At 41.3% G+C, this 17,495-nt stretch overlaps 2 protein-coding genes and 1 pseudogene across 2 annotated transcripts in view; all 3 read left to right on the forward strand.

Annotated features, from left to right (window-relative positions):
- The first annotated feature begins 659 nt into the window (after positions 1 to 659).
- Positions 660 to 1,183, forward strand: Gm10913 (annotated as a pseudogene).
- Positions 1,184 to 1,828: 645 nt separating this feature from the next.
- Csta3 (cystatin A family member 3) lies at positions 1,829 to 9,214 on the forward strand. The gene is made up of 3 exons (NM_001082542.1): positions 1,829 to 1,894; positions 4,944 to 5,045; positions 9,089 to 9,214. The coding sequence occupies exons 1-3, from the start codon at positions 1,829 to 1,831 to the stop codon at positions 9,212 to 9,214; spliced, it is 294 nt and encodes a 97-aa protein (NP_001076011.1).
- A 3,773-nt stretch (positions 9,215 to 12,987) lies between these two features.
- Csta2 (cystatin A family member 2) overlaps positions 12,988 to 17,495 on the forward strand; it is a 35,886-nt gene continuing 31,378 nt past the window's right edge. Inside the window, exon 1 of the mRNA NM_029733.3 lies at positions 12,988 to 13,072. The gene's annotated coding sequence lies outside the window, so the exon portion shown is untranslated. The remainder of the gene's footprint in view (positions 13,073 to 17,495) is intronic.

Raw genomic sequence — 17,495 nt, forward strand, 5'->3', positions numbered from 1 at the left:
TGGTTTTAGATATGAGTATTTCAGTTTAATTTTTAGAATTGTTTAAATAAGGAAGAATGCAATAAAATACCAGACATCTATGTCTCTGTCACTCAGAACTGATCATGTCTACCGCTTTTTCTCTGTGGTGAAATCACCCCAGTGGGCAGGGATGGGTGAGCAGTAAGCCTCTGTCCCTCTGCTGTGCCCTGTTCCCTGTTATCCATAGAACTTCCCTCTTGACACTCAGCAATTCTTCTAATGGGAAGCTTTACCTCTTACATGGGTGGGATATTACCTGACAAGCTACCTACTGACTGTAAACCCATTACTTACGAAGGAGAGGCAGAGGGAATCAGACATTTAAGGCCATGTCTGTAATCCCAGTGCTCTGTAGATGGAGTCAGAAGAGTCACAAGTTCAAGGTTCATTGTGAGTTTGAAGACATCCTGGGCTACAGCATGAATTCCAGTCCTGCCTGGTTTACATGCAAGCCCTTCTAAAAAAGGAAAAATCACAAGGCATTGTGGGGCACAGCTTTTATTCCAGTACTTAGGAGGCAAAGGCATGGAGTCTGAGGACATCCAGAGCTACCCAGAGAAACCTTGTCTCAAAAAACAAAACCAAACAACAACAAAACAAAAATAAAAAAGAGGAGAGTCAAAAGTATCAGAAGGCTCTTCCGGTCTCAGGCGCTGCGGGAGCCGCGGGTTACCCTGCAGACATGGCCAAGTCCAAGAACCACACCACACACAACCAGTCCCGCAAATGGCACAGAAATGGTGTCAAGAAACCCCGGTCGCAAAGATACGAATCTCTTAAGGGGGTTGACCCCAAGTTCCTGAGGAACATGCGCTTTGCCAAGAAGCATAACAAGAAAGGCCTGAAGAAGATGCAGGCCAACAATGCAAAGGCAGTGAGTGCGCGCGCAGAGGCCATCAAGGCCCTGGTGAAGCCTCAGGCCATCAAGTCCAAGATGCCAAAAGGCCCCAAACTCAAGCGGCTGGCTTTCATCGCTCACCCCAAGCTTGGGAAGTGGATTCGAAGCTACATAGCCAAGGGTCAGAGGCTCTGCCAACCGAAGCCTAAGGTTCAAACCAAGGCAGGGGCCAAAGCTCCAGCTAAGGCCCAGGCTTCAGCTCCAGCCCAGGCTCCCAAAGGTGCTCAGGTCCCTGTGAAGACCCCATAGAAAAGGCTCCTGCCAGTGTGAAGACAGATGGACTGCTGTGAGACACCTCTCCACACACTATTTGCAGATGACCAGTGTCCTATGCTGTTCTTACAAATAAACTCAGGCAAGTTCTGTCAAAAAAAAAAAAAAAAGTATCAGAAGAAATGATGGTGTTTGCCATCTTATTCTTCATGTTTGGGGGAAAACATTTTAGAAACTGCAAGTAACAATCTCCTTAGACAGTTTTATTATCTTTATAAAGTTGGGTGGATCCTGCACAACCAGCCTTGACATTACTAGGTATTCTCTTTAAAAAACTCTTTAAGCATTAACATATTTTGAAACTTAGGTTATTCATACCCTTCCTCATATGACACAACAGGATGACACTATTAGCACAGAGATGGCAGGGAAAAACCATGTTCACCACACCTGAGTCCTGGGCACACATGCTTGCTCACTTCCCCCAACTCATTTCCCCCCAACTCCACTCAGCATTTCCTGTAAGGGATGCAGCAAGACTTGCCTAAGGACACACTCATTTCCCCATTCCCTCAGATAATGTGGAGATAAATAATTATAGGAGGTTTTTACAGATACCTTTAAAACCCCGAGTCTCAGTGCTTACAGGATCATTTCTTCTCAGTGTCCAAGCCAGCAAGGAAGCAACTCATCAAGATGATTCTCGGAGGTGTTTCAGAGGCAAGACCTGCCACACCAGAAATCCAGGAGATTGCTAACAAGGTGAGTGGATGTACTTCAGGAAAAGGTGTGATTCCAAACCAAACTTCCAACATTTGATTTACAAGTTGGCCCTGTGTTAAGAGTATGGGAAATGACAGAAACCATGAATACATGATTTTGTTCAGACATTTATACAGATAAAAGTAGAACAATGTATTTCAGAGAAATTTCAAGACCCTGAGAGTAAAATCGGCCTAGTCACACTTTTTACTGCAGCCTCAGTTTCCCCAGTAGCTGAAGGTAAATTCACGTTGGATCATCTCTACACCTCACATGTCTGATCCCAGGAGCTCTAATGACTGATGGAATATCCCAGCCACTCTAGTTGAAGCTGGTGTATGGAGGCTCCTAAGGTTGTTAAGGATCTCTGAACTGATTCCAGGATGCTACACCCACCAAACTATCATAGTCAAAATAGAACTCAATGTTTCTAACAGGTTAATAATACATGTTGCTTAACTATCATTTATACAAAAAGATGTATCATGTTGCCTGTTTTACAAAGGAGAATTATGGAGGTAGGCTTGCAATCTGTCACTTTATTTTCTTACATCAAATTGTTTTGGTCTCTGAAACTGAAACATCATGGAGGACCAGATCAGTGTGGTTTGTTATTTGCTCATGTGTTTCTGTGTTTGTTTGAGACTTGGTCTTGCTAGACTGTCTAGTGTGCAGGTAACTCACTACAGCTAGCCTCAAACTCAAGGCACTCCTGCTGCCTCAACTTCTCAAGTGCTGAGATTACAGTCATGTACCATCATTCTAGGAACCATCAGATTTTATGTGAGTAGAACAGATGGGAGCCTTCATGCTTAGGGCACTGAACATTCTAGAGGGGGTCACAGTCCTAAAATTCAGTGACTAAATATTTAAAGGTAAACAGTTCTCACTCATAGGTTTATTTCAATAAATATCTTGGAGCATTATATTTTTTAAGGAACTTTAAATTTTTAAATCTCTATGAGAATCTTCACATTACATTGGTATTTTCAATCTTAAATGTGCACATGAGTCACCTGTTGTTATAGACAGTGTGCAGATCTAACTGAAGAAGTTTAGACAGGCCTGCATGTCCTCAGTTCTTCCAAGATCTCTGGAAGTATGGGCACGCCTACCCATGACTTCACTTTTCTGTAGGAACAGATATAGCAAGCATCCTGGAAGGATTGAGGGAGATGAGGCCTTAAAATCAGATGCCAAGGAGAAGTTCTCCATTTCACCTGTAAGAAGAAAGAGCTAAAAGGACTAATATATACCGTACATAAAAAGTGTTTAAAAAACAAATATGCACACATGAGTCACAGTTAACATTTCTGTTCAGTGAAATAAAAATCTTCCTGTTCCAGAAACTAGGACTGTAGGGGATAGACAGGAAAATATAGTTATTTGAAATAAATCATTTACAGCAGATTTTATTGATTTTCTTAATAGTTGGTCATCTGGTTATCTAGAGAAATTATTCTTTTGAAGCAGGTGTCTTCCTATTTCTCACAGTAGTCAAACCTCACAAGTTCCACTAATTCTTTTGCCTCTAGTTTTCTACTACTGGAGGGTGACATCCTGCCTGTCAAGGATAATTTTTGAACATGATACTCTCATTAGTTCTTTGGGAATTTCATAGATACATCAAACATATTTTGATCACACAATTTTTAAGTTAGGAAGCTACTAGAAGGGCTTATCTTGATAATTATACCATCTGTGGATGACATCTTCAATAACAATATTTAATAGAAGTGTGTTCATATAGTCTAGAGAAGCAGATTGAAACATAGGTATTAATAAGGTCACCTCACCTGGGAAGGAGCTTTGCTGTCTTAAAAGCCTTGGTTTCTGTCCCACCTCTCGGTTGATCTTCAGCATCCCCAGAAAGGCAAGGATGCATCCTATCCTACTTTTAGATGATGAAACCAAGACTTAAAATGCTTAAGAGTCACCCAGAGGAGACACTAACTGCCCTTTCCTATTGGACATCCTCAGTACACTGTGGAGCTCTGCAGGAATGAGGGGAGAGAATGCACCAAAATTGCCTTCTCTGTGGAAGCCAAGGCTGCAGGCTTAAAGCACCATGGGAGATGCATAGCCAAGAACCGTTCCATAGGGACATTTCCTGAGTCACTCCTAGGTATTGAGCATCTGGCTATAAACTGTAGAAGCTACATAAAGGCTGAAAGAAAAGGCTTGTATTACCCCCAAATTAGCAGTAGAGAGCAAATCAAAATATCTAGGGATTATTATAAAATAATCCTTAATTAAGCACTGTTTCATGATAAAAGGTTTAAGACCAAAAAGTACATTAGGCACTGCTGCCAACTCCTTTACTGTCAAGTGAGCCGGTACAGGGTGGTGGCTCAGCTCCCAGGTGTTACTTATCCGTTCTGTCTTGTAAGAGACTGCCTGAGGGGACAACTCCCACTGAAGTTTTGGGAGGCAGAGAAACAGACGGTACTTTTAGGAAGCATGTTCTGAATCATAGCAATAGTCCCTCTTCTAGTGAAAAACACCATTGGGGCACATATTATAGAAAGTCCTTGTTAAGTCAGGAAATTCAGTCTATTCCTCCAAGACTATGGTCTGTTGGGTCCCCACCCAGTATCAGGCCAGAGGGGGTTATTGTATCCTTAGAATGATCTGAGGGGGCCCAGAGAAATCTCTATGTGCCATTTACTTTGTATTTACTGAACAAATATAGATACACCTATTGGGTCCCTTCATTGCAAATTGTAACTATATTGTTTTGTGTTTTTTTTTAAGTATGTGTTTGTGTCTATGTGTGTATCTGCATGTTTGTGTTTTAATTTTTGAGGCAGCGTTCAGTGGGTAGCCTCAACTAGCCTGGAACTTTCTTTATAGCCAAACTGCTTTTGAATGAAATTCTCCTGCCTCAGTCTTTCAGTGTCTGAGATTAGAGGCGCTAGAGGTTTGAGCAACCAACCCAGGCTCATCAGGATCTCTAAGGACTCTTAGCAGTATGAGGTTCCCACTTCTGTGAAGCAGATAAACTGAGTCAACCCAGCCCTAACATCATCCCTTACTTTCTCCTCATAAGGTCAGACCTCAGCTTGAAGCGAGAACCAGTGAGAAATATGAAAAATTCGAAGCCGTTGAGTATAAATCTCAATTCGTCGCTGGACGAAATTATTTCATTAAGGTTAGACACCACCCTCCCTTAAGCACTGATGCAGTTGTTTCCTGTAGCCCAACTGTATCTTCATTTCTACCACCGGTCTTTAATTTATCCACTTGTAAGTGGGAACTCCCAAATCCATCTGTTGACAGGATATTTACATTGTATTTCCTCATGAGTACAGAAAGCTTTCTTATGTGGTTCTTAATTTCTAGAACCCTATAGAAAACGATGGTATGACAGCTCAGACATTGGTTAGTGGCCAAGGCTGCTTATTCTGTAAGCTAGATTTTGAGGCTAACATTTCAGTGTGTAATAACTGGCCAGTGTCTTAGAGCATTTTCCAACTCAAAACTTCCTAATTCTATGTGTGATCCAATTACATGCACTTAAAGAAGGACTTCAATCATTAGCTGAAAGAATAATTCAAGTCACTTCCATCCTTTAAATGAGTAGCTATTAGTAAAATTTAAAGGAATTTTAAAAATTATTTTTCATACATGAGTGCTCTGTCTACATGTTTGCCTGCATGCCAGAAGAGGGCATCAGGTCCCATTATAAATGCTTCTGAGCCAGCATGTGGCTACCTGGAATTGAACTCAGGACCTCTGGAAGAGCAGTCAGTACTCTTAACTACTGAGCCATCTCTCCAGTCCCCAAATCATTCTTTTCATAGCTCAAGCAGGTCTAACTGATGGCACTCCAGCAACAGTATAAAGCCATACTTATAGTATTTTATAAATACATTTTAGGAGGTGGAGAAATGACTCAACTGTCAAAAGTGAATGTGGCTTTTGCAGAAACCCCAAGCTCAGTGTCCAGCACCCACATCAGGTTGCTCACAATCAGCTGTAACCCAGCTGTAAAGATCTGATACCTCTGGTCTCTGAGGGCACCTGCTCCTATGTGTGCATAGCCATACACAGACACACAGCCACACACACAACTTCTTTAATGTTAAAACAGTTGTATATCAAAAATTAAATTACATGGTTTCCTGAGTAGTTCTAATAAAAATATTTTGACATTCTTGTGATATTATGTGAATGATTTAAAAACTCAATTATGGGTAATAAATAGGAGCTGTATTTATCTCTTTGTATTAAACAATGTCAATCTTGACTGAAAAGATAACAGAGAGTCAAGTGCCTTTACCTCCTCTGCTTTGTCATTGGACCAAGGCACAGTGGCGTTTGTTTCTTCTTAAACAAAGTTACTTAAGCTATATGTTTTTAATGTTCAGTTTGTTTGGCTTTTTTTGTGACATGAGTTGAACTAGCCAGCTCAACATGAGCCACTCTCAAAGCTGGGTTGTATATGAGGACTGGACCAGCTCAGTTCAATCAAATTTGAGTTCCTGATATATTCGAGGCCCGAAGAAACACGTGATCTAACCCCAGCTGTGTCCTTAGAAGGGACTGGTCCCTTCCATGATCTTTCTTTAAATCTGAGAAAAAAAATTTTTAGGAAAAATGATTGAATTCAAAGACAGGAAAATTTGTACTAAAATTGGGATTATTTTGATAACTTTGATTATCTAAATATAAACATTTCATATTAACTCCCTCACCTATTTTATTAAGAAAAAATTCATCAGAAAATGATGTTTGTTGGCAATTTTTTCGCTTGACCACTCTATTTCAATGTGGTTTCTTGCTCCCTAGCCTGAGCCCCACCTCCTACCTCTGATTCTTTCCCTCACCCTCCTTCTGCTATTAAGCCTTAGTTTCCTCCTTCCTTCCTGCAGGCTGGCTATTGACCCCATTGCTTTCATCCAGTCTCTAGATTTCATTTGTTACTGGTAGGGTTTTCTGTCTGTCTTGAATCCCCCCTGAGAGAATGGTAGAGGACCACAGGCTTTGATGTTAGATTGTCCTGGGGTTGACCTTTGTTCCACTTCTGCTTGTTCAATATGTTCATACTTGTTCCAAATACATGTGATCCCAAGATCTTCTCCTGTAAGCTTAATAATCCCCTACCCAAAACAGAGAAGTAAGTGGCTTAGGACATGCCAGGTCCTGTCCTACAAGCAGGCCACACCTCTCTTCAACCTATCCTCACACACAAAAAAAATCCATGAAACAAACCTAAGCCACTTTTACCTTGTTACCACTCAGAAAATTGATCTCTGGAAATGTAAATGACTCTGGAAGTTCACACTAATGCAAGCAGAGTCCAGACTTCCCCCTAGAGTAATAGCTGTGCTGGCTCCAGGAATATCAACCATGTTTGCTAAATAGGAGCTCTTTTCCAAGTAGGAAACAAATGCTTTTAAAAAAGATCCACTGTAGAGTGAGGAGAATACAAACGCTGAGCATGGGACACACCTGTAATCCCATTCCTCTGAAGAAACGACAGGATTCCCAAGTCTAAGGCTAGCCTGGGCTACACAGACAGATCCTGCCTCAAATTGAAACAGACCCACAAGAGAAACAAAATGATGTACATGTTGGCATCTAACAGATCTGGGTGCTAATTTGGGCTCTGCCACATAGTCACTGAGAACTTTATGGGGGAAAAATTACAACTCAATGTTTTTAGTTTGTGGTACTTAGGGTGTTTGGGTTGTAGTTTGTTTTGTTTTGGTTGTTGTTGTATCAACACAGGTCTCATGTATCTCAGGAGGTCCTGGAACTCAAACTCCATATATAATTGAAAAATGACCTTGACTTTCTGCTCCTTTTGCCTCTAATCCCTGAGTGCTGACATTATAGGCACACACCACTGGGTATATGTGTTGCTGGTAGACCAAACCTAAGGCTTCATGCAAGTTAGGAAAGCACTCTGCTAAGTAAACTGCATCCCCAGCTCCAGAAAAATAGTATCTTTAAATCTGTTTCTGGCATCATTCTGACATTCATTGTGTAATTTTTTTTCAGACGTACAGGAAGAAATCAGTGTGATAATACACATGCACACACATGTGCATGCACATACAAACACTTTTTGTATGATGCTTATTATACTGACATAAATTAATGGTAAGCTCTGGTTAGTAGCATTTTAATATTAAGGTAGGAAGGGATATCAGAACACAATGTCTACTGTAAAACACAAAACTTATATTGTTCTGATAAAGAAAAAAAATGGCAGTTCTTATCGGGATGGTGTAGGACCCAGGTTCATGACCAAACTACCACTGGGAGTGTTACCCTGATGGTGCCTAGGCCTCTTTATTTTTACTTTAGGGAAGGAGACAGCCTTGTGGACATTCATAAAGTAGGTTTGCAACACAGCATAGATATGGGGGCCATACAGTCCATATTTTCTAAAGCAAATCTGAGTTTCTTTTCCCTTACTAAACTATATGCCAATTTTTCTCTCAACTTAGAAGTCAGAAAACTGAATCACCAGAAACACAGGCTTCCCTCAGCTCTATTCCAGGCATCATGAAAACAAAATGTGACTCTGGAATGTAGTCTGTGACAAGATTTTAATGTAAAGTACAATACAGTAAACCCAGATGGAGAAATGGGTTAGTAGGTAGGAGTGTGGGCTGTTCTTGCAGAGGACTTGGGTTTGGGTCTAAGCACCCACATGGTAGCTTGCTACTATCATTGATACCAGTTCTAGGAGATTTAAGGCCCTCTTTTTAAGACTTCAGGCTTTCCATGCATGTGATGTGCACTTATATGGAAGCAGGCAAAACATTTACATATAAACGGAATAAAATATTTTTTCTAAAAGGTATTAAAAATACATCTCAGAAATATGTTTTCTGCTTTATTATTAGGTGCTCTTCCTCCCAATGTACAAGTTGATGAAAGTTTAGTACATAGGTGCTGCCTTGGGCCAGAAGCATTGTTTCAGGAGAGCTTGGCACACCAAGTGTTGACAAGAAAGTTGATCCGTCATATGTTTGAGATCCACATGAATAATCTTTTTTTCCTTTCTTTCTTCCATTTTTCTTTTCCTTCCTTCCTTCCTTCCTTCCTTCCTTCCTTCCTTCCTTCCTCCCTCCCTCCCTCCCTCCCTCCCTCCCTCCCTCTCCCTCTCCCTCTCCCTCTCCCTCTCCCTCTCCCTCTCTCTCTCTTCCTTTTTTCTTTTCTTCTTTTTTTGTATTTCAGATGGATGTAGGGTGTGGTTGTTTCCTTCACATAAAAGTCTACCGTGCACATTCTGGAAAAGATAATTTTGAACTTCATGGTTACCAAACGAACAAAACCAAGACTGATGAGTTGACCTACTTCTAAGCAGCAAATTCTAAAGTGATCTGATTCCGTTCATTAGAGATTTAGCCATGAATAAAGAAGCATTCTTCAAATACCTGCTTGCCTCCCTCATTACTCAGTATTGTGTTGACATTTGCTTCCTAGACAATTGTTTTTAGACATGGAATGTTTCATGAATTTGTGTGTCATCTTTGGGCAACAGCCATGGAAATCTCCATATCATTCCAGTTTTTAATATACATGCTGCCATACAGAGCACAGTGTTCATGGTTCAGAGTTGATATTTTACAAAAAATACTGGAAACCTTATAAAAACTATGGCACAGTTGCAACTGTGTAAAGGATCTTATCACCCCTTCCTCACTGCAGGTGCATTGATGGCTGTCAGGAAGCTCACTCCTTGGTCCCTTCGTCTGCCTGGAACCCAGCATGTCATCTGTGCTTTCATGTTTGAAAATAAATTTGGCATTTTACAAGTTATGTTTTGAAACAATCATAACTGATAACTAAGCTGGGCTCTCCCCTCCTCCATTCTTCTCTTGCACTTGAGAGTCAATGGCAGTGATTTCCCCTCACAAGCAAATGCTTCCCAGTGCTCACTCGTGCCCACTATGGCTCCTACTGACTTGGCCAAGTCTTAATGTCAGTAAATGGAAGATAGTTAAGAGCTTACATGAGATTTAGAAGATTAGATTCCTAATCTGTACTCAAGAAGGTATGTCTGCCAATGCACATGTGGTGGAATTGTGAATCAGTTTTCTCCTTAATTAGCCAGAATATGGACATGTGGTTAAATAAGTGTAAAACTCCCTGACGAAATTCTTCTCACCTCATCAGACTAAATAGAACTGAACACAGCCAAATGAATCTGGCATCCTTCACGTGCAAATGAGGTGCTAGTTCATCCTGAAGGATATTTGGCTTGTGAGCAAATATCTGGAGTATGAGCTTCTTAATAAATAAGACTCAAACTACAGACCTGTAGACATGTCTATACGATCACGAGCACCTCAGCTCCTAACAACCACTTCTCTTCCTACCCAGCAGAGATGTTTAGGAAGGAGTTTACAGGAAAGAACCACATCTCTGATGTCTGTCCACTTGCAAGAACTGGCCCATTCTTGAAAATAATCGCCCTGCTAAGGCTACAATGTAATAACATCTCCAGTGGCTTGTTTGACCATCGTCTGGGTTCTTCCCAGAGAATTCTGAGCATCTGAGTCTTCTTTGGTATCCTGCCAGGAAGAGTCTTCCATGTGGCTCCACCCCTGAGCAAGCAGGTTTTAGGCTGGGGGAGGGGAGACTACATCTCCTCCCTGTTTTTTTTTTTAAGACTTATTTATTTATTTATTATATGTAAGTACACTGTAGCTGTCTTCAGATGCACCAGAAGAGGGCATCAGATCTCATTACGGGTGGTTGTAAGCCACCATGTGGTTGCTGGGATTTGAACTTCGGACCTTCGGAAGAGCAGTCGGGTGCTCTTACCCACTGAGCCATCTCACCAGCCCCTCCTCCCTGTTGTTAATAAAAATAAAAATAATAAAAAAAAAAAAGAAAAGGCTGGCCTGAGGCAAAAAATTTATCTATGCTCAATAGTTCTGCCTGAATTCTTGGGGCTAAAGAAAAAACCTGTCTCCGTGGGATTCCCTAACTTTTCTTATGGTAAACCGTATCTGGATAAGACTGTCCTTTCTATCCTAGTAAACAACTAACAGAAAAGCCTTGAGCTGTAGGCTCTGACTTTACAATGCTAATTAGTGCTGAATAGGTAACTTCCTAGTTGAATTTTAAGTAGGGTGTTGGAACCCTGGCGAAGTTTGACTGAGCAAATTTGAAATACACTTTATTAAGAATAACACTGAGGGCTGGTGAGATGGCTCAGTGGGTAAGAGCACCCAACTGCTCTTCCGAAGGTCCAAAGTTCGAATCCCAGCAACCACATGGTGGCTCACAACCATCCGCAACAAGATCTGACTCCCTCTTCTGGAGTGTCTGAAGACAGCTACTTACATATATTAATAAAATAAATCTTAAAAAAAAAAAGAATAACACTGAGTTGATATTCCTCCACATTTTTGGATGACAGGCGGGAAACAGGGAGAAGGGGGTAACGACCGGCTCCGTAGTACAAGGCCAATTGGCTTTTTTTAGGGTGGGAGGCAGTGAAAGGCTTGCCCTTCCAACAGTACGGTCTCCAACCTCTCTCCCCCCTATTAATTAAGTTTAAAAAGGCAACACTTAACTGAGGTGATCAAATGATTTTCTCATCCATAGATGAGTGGGCTTTTAACCTTGGCTTGGGTGGACATTGACCCGATTCCTCCCGTGGGTGCTATCACGACCCACACCTGTGGCTCTTGGTATCTTTTGGGGAGGGGAGGCAGAGCCTTAGATATTTTTCGTTTTTAGCTGTAAATAGATACCAACCTCCGTCAAACCGGGTATATCCCACAGGAAACTCAGAAATGGTCAAGCTGGACCTTCCCCTGCAGTAATTTTCTGCACCAAGCGATACCCATACTGTATTCGTATGATCACGAACCAGTATGCACAGTTCTGAGTACTGTGCAGCTCCTAAAGGAGAATTGCCAACCTCAGATTTAGCAAGGCCTAGACAAGAATTATGTCATTAGTAACACCATGATTTGTGGCTAAAATAGGAGCTGGAAGTCTTCCTCCTCATTCCTGTTATTCCCACAGCCTGAGGAACTAAGGGCACCTTGCAGTAACAGCAAGGGTAAAAAGCCAGAGGCCAGCTAAGGGGCTAAGCCCATCTATCAAAATAAAAACCAATCTCTTTTAATTTTTAATTAAATTTGAAATTTCTACTTTTCTAGCCCTCTTGGTAAACCTAAATTTCAACTCAGACTGAAAGCCACGTGCTGGAATGTCCTTGGAATGGAGATAGCAGTTGCCACCTGTGTGCTCTTGGGGGCGGGGGATGCACACCTGCTGGAGAATGTTGATTAACCTGCTTGAAAAACACAAGATCTAGACAATGAGAAAGTAGGAAAGCAGATATTCTTTTGGGGAAGTCTAGGTACTTTATTCAGTTGCAAATTGTAAAGCTAAGGCTAGTCTCCGGCCTCCTGTCGGGGAGCTGGCTTAGAGAGTAGCAGGAAAACAGCTTCCTGGGAGCCTGAGTCCCCAACCTGAATTTTAAGCAAAAGAGGAATTTTAGTCCTCAAGGTGATACTTATAAGAAGATTCAGAATATGTGTTCATCTGACTAATTAGTCTCTCTGGCAGCCATCGTGCTCTATCTTCATCTCGTGAAAAAACACAAACCGAGCCCCTTCCCCAGATTAGAACCGGATCTGGACCCTTCTATTCGTTAGTCAGTGGGTCCTTCCATTTTACCAATGCATAAGAATTAGAAGTAACTGGATGCCAGTGGCGATCCACTGCAGACTGACCTTTAATATCGATTGCAAAATATTTAGAACAAATAAGGTAAAGGCAAGATGAGCCTTTGGTGACCTTGGTGGATATGCTCTGTGTAGGGAACCATTCTGAACTTCCTGGTCAGCAGGATGGAAGTCTGCTCCAGGTAGTAAAGAAGCCCATGTTTGGTGGATGGCCCGCCCTTAATCCCTGATTGGCTGAGCAAGCCTGCCTGGTGAGGTGATGTGACCTGTGGTGATTGGTGGGGGCGTGGTTGTGGCTGGAGAGAAAAACACTTGTAACTAGAGAGGCTGGGGGATTTGAAGTAAGTAGCTGCCTGAGTAAACTGCTTTAAGAAGAACCTGTGGTTTCGTCTTTCTTGCTGGTTGAGTGGGACGCGACAAATGGTGCCAAAGAAATCCGGGACCTGAATCCCCCACTGAAGAGGTTCAGAACTTTCTGCAGTCAGGGTCTGTCGACAGAATGAGTACGGTAAGTAACTCAGTATCCCAAGATTGGGATTAGGCTTTTGGTAAAGAGACAATAAGGTTCTCAGTAAAGAGACAGTAAGGTTCTCAGTAGAGGCAATAAGACTCTCGGTAGGGAGACAATAAGGCTCTCCAGCTCTGGAGACAAGAAAGTGAAAGTAAGAGAGAAAGTGAAAGTAAGAGGAAAGTGAAAGTAAGAGGGTAATAGGGACATTCTATGGGTTATTTTCTTTTTCTAGCCATTGGAGTAATTTTTGTGAGCCATTTTTGTTGCTGTGGCAACTGTGTGGAGCATAAAAGACTAGGTATGGTGTTGTCACAGTCACACCCAATTTTTTCAGCGCTCGATGAGCTGCTAAGAGCGAAGGGCACAAAACAATATTTTTTGGGTCATATTCAAACTTCTGTATCTCCATGGAATACCCAAAATTTTGTTATCAGAAAGAAATCAGGCAAATGGAGGTTATTACAGGATCTTCAAGCTATTAACGCACAGATGCAGGTGATGGGCTCCATTCAGAGGGGTCTGTCTCTCTTATCTGCCCTGCCAGAAAAGTGGCCTCTAGTAGTAATTGATATTAAAGATAGTTTCTTTTCCATTCCCTTGGATTTGAAAGATAGTGTTAGATTTGCTTTTACTTTGCCCTCCTGTGATCATGAAGAGCTTGATCAAAGATTTGAGTGGGTGGTGTTGTCTCAAGGAAGGGCTAAGAGTCCTACCATGTGCCAGCTTTATGTAGGAAAAGCATTGGAACGAATTAGGAAAGAATATCCCAAACTTCGCTGTGTTCATTACATCCTACTTGCAGCAAAGGATGAAAAGTATTTGCAGGAAGCCTATGGAAAGATGGTGGAGAGTTTGAGGCAATGGGGTTTACATATTGCACCAAAAAAAGTGCAACAAGAGAAAATAGTATCCTGTTTAGGAGCAAGGACTGCCCCTACAGCCATTTGGCCTCAAAAGATACAATTGAGGGTTGATACCTTGCATACTTTGTTTCAAATTTTAGGAGACTCAGAGTTAAGTTCCAAAAGAAAATTAACACCTGAGGCTAGAAAGGCCCTTACCTTAGTGGAAGAAGAATTGATTAAAGCCCAGTTTCAGCGTTGTAGAGAAGGGTTACCCATCATTTTGATATTACCTACTGAGATGCAACCCACAGGATTATTGTGGCAAGAAGGTCTATTTTTATGGATCCATTCCAAAATATCTGCTGAAAGGACATTAGATCATTACCCTACAACAGAGGCTTCTTTAGCCTTGTTGGGAATTCAGCATTGTTTACAATTTTTTGGTATAAAACCCAGCTCTATTATAATCCCCTATGATAGGTATCAGCAAAAGGTCCTAACAGCAAATATTGATGAGTGGGCTATTTTTTTTCCATTTTTTATTAGGTATTTAGCTCATTTACATTTCCAATGCTATACCAAAAGTCCCCCATACCCACCCACCCCCACTCCCCTACCCACCCACTCCCCCTTTTTGGCCCTGGCGTTCCCCTGTACTGGGGCATATAAAGTTTGCCTGTCCAATGGGCCTCTCTTTCCAGTGATGGCCGACTAGGCCATCTTTTGATACATATGTAGCTAGAGTCAAGAGCTCCGGGGTACTGGTTAGTTCATAATGTTGTTCCACCTATAGGGTTGCAGATCCCTTTAGCTCCTTGGGTACTTTCTCTAGCTCCTCCATTGGGAGCCCTGTGATCCATCCATTAGCTGACTGTGAGCATCCACTTCTGTGTTTGCTAGGCCCCGGCATAGTCTCACAAGAGACAGCTACATCTGGGTCCTTTCGATAAAATCTTGCTAGTGTATGCAATGGTGTCAGTGTTTGGAAGCTGATTATGGGGTGGATCCCTGGATATGGCAGTCTCTACATGGTCCATCCTTTCATCTCAGCTCCAAACTTTGTCTCTGTAACTCCTTCCAAGGGTGTTTTGTTCCCACTTCTAAGGAGGGGCATAGTGTCCACACTTCAGTCTTCATTTTTCTTGAGTTTCATGTGTTTAGGAAATTGTATCTTATATCTTAGGTATCCTAGGTCTTGGGCTAATATCCACTTATCAGTGAGTACATATTGTATGAGTTCCTTTGTGAATGTGTTACCTCACTCAGGATGATGCCCTCCAGGTCCATCCATTTGCCTAGGAATTTCATAAATTCATTCTTTTTAATAGCTGAGTAGTACTCCATTGTGTAGATGTACCACATTTTCTGTATCCATTCCTCTGTTGAGGGGCATCTGGGTTCTTTCCAGCTTCTGACTATTATAAATAAGGCTGCTATGAACATAGTGGAGCATGTGTCCTTCTTACCAGTTGGGGCATCTTCTGGATATATGCCCAGGAGAGGTATTGCTGGATCCTCCGGTAGTACTATGTCCAATTTTCTGAGGAACCGCCAGACTGATTTCCAGAGTGGTTGTACAAGCCTGCAATCCCACCAACAATGGAGGAGTGTTCCTCTTTCTCCACATCCACGCCAGCATCTGCTGTCACCTGAATTTTTCATCTTAGCCATTCTGACTGGTGTGAGGTGGAATCTCAGGGTTGTTTTGATTTGCATTTCCCTGATGATTAAGGATGTTGAACATTTTTTCAGGTGCTTCTCTGCCATTCGGTATTCCTCAGGTGAGAATTCTTTGTTCAGTTCTGAGCCCCATTTTTTAATGGGGTTATTTGATTTTCTGAAGTCCACCTTCTTGAGTTCTTTATATATGTTGGATATTAGTCCCCTATCTGATTTAGGATAGGTAAAGATCCTTTCCCAATCTGTTGGTGGTCTTTTTGTCTTATTGACGGTGTCTTTTGCCTTGAAGAAACTTTGGAGTTTCATTAGGTCCCATTTGTCAATTCTCGATCTTACAGCACAAGCCATTGCTGTTCTGTTCAGGAATTTTTCCCCTGTGCCCATATCTTCAAGGTGTTTCCCCACTTTCTCCTCTATAAGTTTCAGTGTCTCTGGTTTTATGTGAAGTTCCTTGATCTACTTAGATTTGACCTTAGTACAAGGAGATAAGTATGGATCGATTCGCATTCTTCTACATGATAACAACCAGTTGTGCCAGGACCAATTGTTGAAAATGCTGTTTTTCTTCCACTGGATGGTTTTAGCTCCCTTGTCGAAGATCAAGTGACCATAGGTGTGTGGGTTCATTTCTGGGTCTTCAATTCTATTCCATTGGTCTACTTGTCTGTCTCTATACCAGTACCATGCAGTTTTTATCACAATTGCTCTGTAGTAAAGCTTTAGGTCAGGCATGGTGATTCCACCAGAGGTTCTTTTATCCTTGAAAAGAGTTTTTGCTATCCTAGGTTTTTTGTTATTCCAGATGAATTTGCAAATTGCTCCTTCTAATTCGTTGAAGAATTGAGTTGGAAGTTTGATGGGGATTGCATTGAATCTGTAGATTGCTTTTGGCAAGATAGCCATTTTTACAATGTTGATCCTGCCAATCCATGAGCATGGGAGACCTTTCCATCTTCTGAGATCTTCTTTAATTTCTTTCTTCAGAGACTTGAAGTTTTTATCATACAGATCTTTCACTTCCTTAGTTAGAGTCACGCTGAGATATTTTATATTATTTGTGACTATTGAGAAGGGTGTTGTTTCCCTAATTTCTTTCTCAGCCTGTTTATTCTTTGTGTAGAGAAAGGCCATTGACTTGTTTGAGTTAATTTTATATCCAGCTACTTCACCGAAGCTGTTTATCAGGTTTAGGAGTTCTCTGGTGGAATTTTTAGGGTCACTTATATATACTATCATATCATCTGCAAAAAGTGATATTTTGACTTCCTCTTTTCCAATTTGTATCCCCTTGATCTCCTTTTGTTGTCGAATTGCTCTGGCTAATACTTCAAGTACTATGTTGAAAAGGTAGGGAGAAAGTGGGCAGCCTTGTCTAGTCCCTGATTTTAGTGGGATTGCTTCCAGCTTCTCTCCATTTACTTTGATGTTGGCTACTGGTTTGCTGTAGATTGCTTTTATCATGTTTAGGTATGGGCCTTGAATTCCTGATCTTTCCAAAACTTTTATCATGAATGGGTGTTGGATCTTGTCAAATGCTTTTTCTGCATCTAACGAGATGATCATGTGGTTTTTGTCTTTGAGTTTGTTTATATAATGGATTACATTGATGGATTTTCGTATATTAAACCATCCCTGCATCCCTGGAATAAAACCTACTTGGTCAGTATGGATGATTGCTTTAATGTGTTCTTGGATTCGGTTAGCAAGAATTTTATTGAGGATTTTGCATCAATATTCATAAGAGAAATTGGTCTGAAGTTCTCTATCTTTGTTGGAGCTTTCTGTGGTTTAGGTATCAGAGTAATAGTGGCTTCATAAAATGAGTTGGGTAGAGTACCTTCTACTTCTATTTTGTGAAATAGTTTGTGCAGAACTGGAATTAGATCTTCTTTGAA

The sequence above is a fragment of the Mus musculus genome, chromosome 16, assembly GCF_000001635.26.
Source record: "Mus musculus strain C57BL/6J chromosome 16, GRCm38.p6 C57BL/6J".
In the NCBI taxonomy this organism is placed as follows: Eukaryota; Metazoa; Chordata; class Mammalia; order Rodentia; family Muridae; genus Mus; species Mus musculus.

What these genes read in the sequence shown, in the direction of transcription:
- Csta3 (NM_001082542.1), top strand. Translation starts at nt 1,829, where the DNA reads ATGATTCTCGGAGGTGTTTCAGAGGCAAGACCTGCCACACCAGAAATC. An exon ending in TCCAGGAGATTGCTAACAAG is followed by an intron (nt 1,895 to 4,943) that starts GTGAGTGGATGT and finishes TCTCCTCATAAG; the next exon opens with GTCAGACCTCAGCTTGAAGC. An exon ending in GACGAAATTATTTCATTAAG is followed by an intron (nt 5,046 to 9,088) that starts GTTAGACACCAC and finishes TTTGTATTTCAG; the next exon opens with ATGGATGTAGGGTGTGGTTG.